We start from the raw sequence: 8,221 nt of genomic DNA on the forward strand, positions 1-8,221 counted from the left end.
TTAAAAAAATTACATTACATGAAAATATGTTTTTATTTCCCTTCATTTTCCACAGGAAAACTGTAGAGGAAGTTATACTTGTAGCTCTTTCTAATGAATTATATAGATTGTTTGCCCAGCTCAAAAAGAAATCTCAACTATTTTGTCCCAGCTGGCAAATATTAGTACCAAAATCATGGAATCATTTTGACAATATCCTGTACATTTTAAGTTACAAAAAGGTTTAGAGAAGAGAAAATTTGTATTCCTTGAATAAATATTATTGTAACATTCTTTGATCTATTACAATGATATAAAATAGCATTTGTTGTTCTTTTGTTTGAACGTATCTTGTGACACTTTCTTCAGAATAGTATTTTCTTAAAACTGGTAAGTATTATAAAGATAAACAGTGATCAGTAGCTTGATTGTATTACAAAATTATCTTTCATATAAGAGGTTGGGGCAGGTACTTCTCATCACATGACTCACCTGTTTGACTTCCAGTGATTTAGAACATGGGTTACCTGGTGTTTTTGAAGCTTTGATTAACGTATAACTGATTTTGTAATTGTGGTGCTTAGGTCTATTCCAATCCATGTAAATGGAGCATCCCCAGCCAAGGAGCAGAGAGCAAGGGACGGAGAATGTCAGCGAGTCCGCGGGAGGCCGCGAGGGGACGAGCGACAACCGCTCGGCCGCTAGCTCAGCGATACCCTCGCTACTTCCCAACGGCCAGCAGAGGGCGCGCGCCTGACGCTGAGCTCAACCGCCGCTTCCAACAGCGCATGACCAGACTCTGCGGGACAGGACGCCAGTTTGGGTCCAAGCCCAGCCGGGTTTGCGGCGGGCCCGGGGCCTGGAAGCGCTGGGGCGGAGCCGAGAGTGAGTAAAAAGTTCTGAAACAGCCTCAGTTCCAAAAAAATGAATCACCTTGTTGCGGCATGAAATTTTGCCCCTAACTCACGCGCCCCGGGGTGGACCGGAGCAGCGGCCCTTCCTCTTCCAGGCTCCCTGGGCCCGGTCTTTGATGACTCAGAGCTCCTGCGGTCACCGAGCCGCTCTGGAGACTCATCGGAGCAGCTCCCCGATCCCATCAGCTCTTTTCTGCAGTTACATCCTCAGTTAATTTCCAAAGTTGTCCCCTTTCAAAACACGATCTTAGGGCGGGACGATATGTACGCATCTTCCCGTGGCCAGCAGCAGTGATGGCAACGCTGTAGGCACCTCCTTCCCTTAGGAAAAAGCCAAACATTTCACGAAGTCCTTCTGTGCTTTTAGATGAAACTGGAAAATGGCCTTTATTGGAAAAGTCCCAGTCCTCGGGGAGCAGATCCCCCATCTCTGGCAGTGCAGTGCGCCTGGGCGCTGTCTGGAACATTCCGCAAGTGAGTACTTTTCCTTTTCTTTGGTGACAATTTTATGGTTGAATGGAATTTGCCAAGATTTCGTTTCCCACCGTGCCAACGCTTGTACAGCTCTCAGAGCGTTGCAGTTACGGGATCTGATGATGACTTGATTTAAAATGTGGATATTTTGTTCACAATGGAGTATTTAGCATGAATTTTGATTTTTAAAATGTTGCATTAAAGCTGGCACGGTGCCTCATGCCTGTACTCTCAGCACTTTTGGAGGCCAAAGTAGGCAGATCACCTGAGGTCAGAGGGTTCAAGACCAACCTGGCCAACATGGTGAAACCCCATCTCTACTAAAAATACAAAAATTAGCTGGGCATGGGGGCGGGTGCCTGTAATCCCAGCTACTGGGGAGGCTGCGGCAGGAGCATTCTTTGAACCTGGGAGGCAGAGGTTGCCGTGAGCCGAGATCTTACACAGCAATCCAGCCTGAGCGACAGAGAGACTCCCTCTTAAAAAATAATAATAAAATAAAATGTTGCATTACTGTCTTCTTTCACATGGGAATAGAAATTAATGAAGATAGCAGGCGTGATGAAATCCGAGCACTGTAGCAATCCGCCCATGAAGACGAGCCGCGCTGCCCGAAATTTCCCTCCCCACTGGGTATCTAGCGGCCCTCAGTGGCTCTGGTGGTTTCTTCCTAGACTTACTCCATGGGGACTTCCAGCGGAGCCCGACTTCAGGTAGGTGACTGCACTTCATCTGGGCTCTTCTTTTCCAGCAGTCACTCCTCTGCCCTGCATTGGCCTTGACCACATGACCCAGAGGCACAGGGAGAAGCCTCCCCTGGATGCTTGGTGAGTTGACTTCAGTGGCTGAGAGTGTCTAAGGAGAGCCGGGAGCACCACACGCATCCTGCAGATGGTGGGGCAGATCTGTGTGCAGGAGTGCCTGAAGGGGATCTCCTGTGGCGCTGCCTGGTCCAGGGAGGTCACAGAGTGCTCCTCCACCCTGAGCACAAGGGGTCCCACCAAGGACAAGGACAAGATTCAGCACTGTCGCACGCAGAACAGCTACATGGAGCCACAGGTCACTTTCCCAAAAGGGAGTTTCCAGGCCAGAAGCCATCCCTGCAGCATTGTCTTCGTGCTCCAAGAGAAGCCCTGGCACACACTTCTGCTCAGATGGAACCACTGTACCCTCAGCGTCCTTGTCAGTACCAGCCGGTGACTTTCCTACCCAAACCCTTCCCTCACTCTCTGCCTCATTTTCTCAAGGTGCCAGGACATTTGCGGCCAGCAGGGGTGGTGGCTGGTCCTCTAGCTGGGCACGAATGCCATTGGCAGGCAACCTGGCAGACTCCACGGAAAGGTGCTTCCCTTCCTCAAGGTATGCACTCAGCGGGGAGACCTCATTGTCAAGTTCAGAGTTACGCTGCAGACTGCACAGCACCTCGCCTGCTTCTAGGACCTGCTCTGGTCAGCCCCGGACCCACCACAGCAGGACCCCCAATCCTGTGCTCACCCAGGGCTTGTCCATGGCACTGGAAACTCCTTCCTGTTCCTGATCCCCTTCTGGGCGAGGAGTGGGCAGGGACATGTGGCTCATGCCGAGGTCTAATACTGTGTTCCCAGCATGGAGGTAGGTGCCCTGAAGGAGTGGGGACACTTCTTGTGGCATGCAGGATTCCGTGTAGAAAGCTGTGACTGTCACCCCTCCTTCCCGCTCGGTTTTGTTAGTGGACCTTTCGCTGGCCTTTCTCTCTTTGGCCCACTCTTGGCAGGAGAGAGGAGGAGAGGATCTCACTTTCCCCCTGCACCAGCCACAACCTCGGTCTGCGGGGTTCCCAGCAGCTGGCCAGGGCCGCTCCACACCTGGTGGTCAAGTAACCATCCCCTCACTGTGGACATCTGTACCCTCTCTGGAGTTGGAACAGGAAAGAAAGCCAAGACCTTTAAATGGACCTTGAGTTGAGACTCATTTCTGTGGAGTCAGGGGTGAGGAGGAGCCAGGCCTCCTGTGTGCTCTCCATACCCCAGAGCCGGGTGCCCAGTTCCATGGGTCCTGATGGACAGAAGGGAAGAGCAGGGGAACTGCTGTACTGTGCGTGGCAATTCAGGGGGTGCCGTCTCCAGCTGAGTGCCCAGGGACTCCTGGGGGCCGCTGGCCCTGGATCCCAGCAGTGGGTCCTGTTTCTTCTTTCCCGTCTGAATGCAGGTCCCACCACCCCCAAACGTCCCCTCCACATTTGGTGAAATAGGAAGCTCCATGGCTCTTAGCCATCTTTCAGGGTGACTGAGAGATTGGTTTTCATAGAAGCCTCGGTGGCCTGGTCCGTGTCCCCCTCTGCACGCGGCTGCAGAAAGTGAAGGATTGTCAGGGAGCAGGGCAGACATTGGGTTTATCTATGTCGTTGGTCAAAGTTTTGTTTTCCCTCCAGAAGAAAAAGGCTTCTGGACATGCCACCGTGTTCTTCATTCCTTCTTTTGGAAATGTATGAAGAATGGGTGGTATGTTGAGTGACTGGTCCGTGAACAGTTGGCCCAGAGGAAGAGGTAGATGTGGATGGATGTGGCCGCCTCTGCCCCTCCCCAGCGCAGGTGCGTGTGGGCAGCCCAGGCAGGCGCTCAGGAAGGGTGAGGTGGAGCCTTGCACACTCTGAGCACAAAGTCCTGGGATCCCTTAAACCCAGGCACTGCCTCGACGGCAGCCAGCATGGCTGATAGAAGAGACACAGAAGTCCAGCTGATGCCAGACAGAGGGCGTCACTAGAGAGCCGCGCTATGTGGGGGTCTTTCCAGTTGTCTCGGTGTATGCAGACGTTGCTTCTAGAGAGTCAGAAGCTCTATATGCCTACTGTTGGAGCAGAATTTCGGGATAGTGATGGAAAGCCTCCTCCCAAGCCAGCTAAGGAGTATGGGGAGGCAGTGGCCGGAGGAACCTGGCGTCCCTGGGTTAGGTCCACAGAGGTGGCTCTACCTTCAGAGGAGCCTTTGCTTCATCCTGACTCGCCCTACTTTGGCCATGGCTCTTCTTGTCCTTCCCTCTTCTCAGTGCAGGAGGACCCTGAATCAAATGCCTCATCCTGATTTGCATTTTACCCTTGGATGAAGCTTGTGGTGAACCCCAGGGCTCTGTGTCTCCTGAGTCTCTGCAGACCTCGGGTCCTGGGCCCAGAGACTCTTCTCCCTGGGGCAGGAGGCACTGGGATGTGTGGACGGTGGTGTCCTGGGGCACAGTAGCTGACGGAGGGACTTCCTAGCTTTCTGGGCCTTTCCGACCCTGAGTGTGACCTTCCTATTCTTGATCACAGCCCCCAACCTGGGAGCCTGCTGGAACCTGCACAATGAGGCTTCATCCTGTTCCTCTGTGAGAAAAGGTGGGCCTGGCAGTCCCACACATCTTGTGTGTTCACCTCGGTGGTGAATACATTCTTGGGTGGTGAATACGTTCTCTCCTTGCCTTCACTCTGGAAAAGGCCTCTGTTTTGTGATGCAGGATGTGGTCAATGACTGACTCGTTCTTCAGAGTGTCGATATCCCTCTGGACCATATACACAGCTCTGATTTCTGGTGTTCCTGGGCTCTGCACACAGCAGGAGCCACTCTGGGCCTGTGAGATACATCTTCTGGCTCACTTTGTTCTTGTTGGCTCTTTTCCCTGCGTCCTCTGCCACTGCTCTGTTCTGGGCAGGAGGCTCTCACCCTCTCCTGCCTCCCCTCTTTGATCCTTTTCTGTGAGGGTCTGCCGGAGTCCTGTGTGTCGTGCATCATTGATAGATTCTGGTCGTGCTTGTTGTCCTCCCCGTTCTGAGGGACCTCTGATTGCCTGTGAGCAGTTTACAGGGGCCTCTCCTGGCCCCTTCACCCACAGAATTCCTTCAACAGGTGAATATTTGTGAGGGGCGGATCCTGGAAGTGATGTCCCGTCCTTCCAGGGAGAAGTGAGGGCCTGTCCTTGTCCGGTGGGCTCCTCTAACAAAGTACATTAGCCTGGGGAGTTACTAACGCCCAAAATGTATTGTCAAAGTTCTGAAGGCTGAGACGTCCAAGATCAAGATGCCTGAGGATTCAGTGCCTGGTGAGGACCCTTTCCTTAGGGCAGTGCCTCCAGCTGTGTCCTCATGTGGCCGAAGGGGACGAGGGAGGTTGCTGGAGCCTGTTTGATGAGAGCACTAACTTCCTTCAGGAGGGGATTACTGAGAACGTCCGTCTGGTTTCAGGGCATTCCCAAAGGCCCCACCTGTTCTTTCTACCCCATTGGGAATTAGGCTTCAACATATAAATTTGGGAGACACTGACATTTAGGCCATAGCACGTCGAAGACAAAGTGAGGTTGAGTGTGGAAAACATCCCAGAATCTGGATGTGGCCCAGACAGAAGGAAACTCAAAGTGATGGGGTGACCGATGGTCCCTGGTGTGTGTAGGACACACCAGGTGATGGTCCCTGGTGAGGATGGCCCTGGGCACGGTGGCAGTGGCTGTTGGAGGATGATAGGGAACATGTTGGTGGGGGGAGGGTGGAGCCCACTATGAGCGGCAACTCCCTGGGGGCGCAGGAAGCAAAGCTAGAGGCGACCCCTCTCCCCTCCCTGCACACAGTGTCACCTCTGTGGTGGCCCTGTTGTCCACCTCAGTGCACAGGTGTTGCTGTAACAACTCCTGAAATTACCTTCAAAAGGAGGGTTGTGCAGGTGCCTGCAGGAGACAGGAGGCCGAAATGCATCCTGAGTGTCCCGGGGACAGGCGAGCCTGGCAGGGGTCCACGGCCCCACAGTCCCAATGACTGCCTCAGAAACGGGCAGAGAGCATGCTTGGTTCCAGCTTGCAGGGCCCACGTCTCAGAGCTGTGGACAGTCATGAAGAGTCCATGAGCATGAAGAGGGGGCAAAAATGACCCAGGAACCTCAGGCCGCTGTGCTGCCATCCAGCCACGTGCAGTAGCAGCCCTTCGGGCCTCAAGATCCTTCTGCCCTTCTCTGGGCCTTGCTGATTTCCTCCTCCAGCCCCTCAGTGTGTGCGCTCACACACACACACGCACACGCATGCATGCACACCCAGTGCAATTTCCCTCTGCTCCCCTGTGCTCCTCAAAATTCACTGGGTTCCTCTTTCCTCCTCAGAGACGTAGGCCTGGACCCCATCTCAGCCTACAGAGGCCTGAACCTTTCCCAGGATTGTTTTCTAATTCTCACGTCCTGCTTTAAAACAAAACTAAAACTAAAACGCTTTCTGAAAAGAATAACGCACCAGCATCTAGTCCGGGTATCTAAGCATGTGGTGTGTATGTTGTCTCAAACTGAATACGCTGTGAAACCACCACCTCTGCCGAAACCCAGTGTTTCCCGAGACCTAGAGGCTCTCTCCAGTTGCTAATTGTGATCATCTCTCCCCATCACCGCTGAGCCCTGAAGGTCACCCTCTCCTGACCTATTACACCGCTGACTGCTTACGCGGGGCACAATTTTATACCCTTGCTGTTTTTCAATCTAATCGTCCCCATAACCCTATGGGATCGTCGTTCCCATATGACAGAGCAGAAAACTTGGGGACACAGGGGCTGTGTCCTGGCCAAGGCATTGCTGGCAGCAAAAGGCAGAGCGGGCATCCAGCCCAGAGCAGTCCTGTTCTTCCCCCACTACACTGGGCTGTGAAATAGATCACGGCAGTTTGGAAAACGGACTAACTGCATGCTGTGGGAGGTGGTGACGGATGCCCACTGCTTTTCATGGGAAGGTGACGTGTCTCCATGTCCCCCTCAGGTCTAGCTTCTCTCTGTGGCTCAGAACTTTGGGAAAGTGGGAGGCTCAGAGCAGGAAAGGGACTTACTTGCCCAAGGGCCACAGCTGCTACGTGGCAGGTAAGGGACCATTATTCCCCTGTCCCTTTCACGGAGAACAGGAGGAAAATGAGGTCAGGTGGGGTACATGAGTTTAGCCTCTTTTCTGCAGAAAGTCCAGATCATCTTTGCACACGGTTGGTGCTGACCTCAAATTCAGCCCTAGAGGGGCCTGTCTCTGCCCTGAATATTGAGGTGCAGGCTTCTTCCCCTTTGTTCTGTCCATTTCCAAAAATGTGATACACACCTCCATCATGTTTGTGTATATTATTGTGTTCATAGATATTACTATTGTGAAATATTATGCAGATTAATAATGCACTATGCCATTGAAAATTTCAAAAGAAATATGTAATAAACATTTAAAATTATTATTTTTGTTCTCAATTATTAAGGGATATAATCAGGTTCTCTGCAAAATACTATGGTTTAAAAATAACAAAGATAATATGGATATTAATGTTTCCTCGACAGGAATGATGGAGAATGCTTCAGTTTTTCTGTAGGGATTTAACTTTTGAATTGGGATTTTGGGTATATCTTTAGTATAAAATATGTGCACACAAGAAAATAGCGTATTTTTCCTAATAATTTGTTTCTTATGCATTATTATATACACATAAAAATAGTTTTATTTTGGCTGAGCATGGTGACTCATCCCAGCACTTTGGGAGGCCGAGGCAGGTAGATCAACTGAAGTAAGGAGTTCGAGACTAGCCTGGTCAACATGGTGAAACCCCATCCCTATTGAAAATACAAAAAAAATTAGACGAGCATGGAGTGGGCACCTGTAATTCCAGCTACTCGGGAGGCTGAGGCAGGAGAATTGCTTGAACCCGGGAGGCGGAGGTTGCAGTGAGCCAAGATAGTGCTGTTGCACTCTAGCCTGGGCAGCAAGAGCGAAATTCCATCTTAAAAGAAATAGAAGTAGTTTTATTTTAAAATTAGAAGCAAAAAGAAAATAAATGTATCCTGCTATTGAGACTTGTCTTCGGATTCTTATGACCTCTTGTAAATGCAGTTCCTCCCTCATGCCCTTCTAAAT

General features: G+C 51.3%; 1 protein-coding gene across 1 annotated transcript; it reads left to right on the forward strand.

Moving 5' to 3' along the window:
- The first annotated feature begins 754 nt into the window (after positions 1-754).
- LOC117098814 lies at positions 755-7,547 on the forward strand. Its single transcript, XM_033237774.1, is given in 4 exon segments — positions 755-864; positions 1,261-1,367; positions 2,122-2,983; positions 2,985-7,547. Coding segments are annotated over 2 exon segments (789 nt in total). The 5' UTR covers positions 755-864; positions 1,261-1,367; positions 2,122-2,521; the 3' UTR covers positions 3,312-7,547.
- The last annotated feature ends 674 nt before the right edge of the window (positions 7,548-8,221 follow it).

Source organism: Trachypithecus francoisi, unplaced genomic scaffold (assembly GCF_009764315.1).
Source record: "Trachypithecus francoisi isolate TF-2019V2 unplaced genomic scaffold, Tfra_2.0 Lachesis_group16, whole genome shotgun sequence".
In the NCBI taxonomy this organism is placed as follows: domain Eukaryota; kingdom Metazoa; phylum Chordata; class Mammalia; order Primates; family Cercopithecidae; genus Trachypithecus; species Trachypithecus francoisi.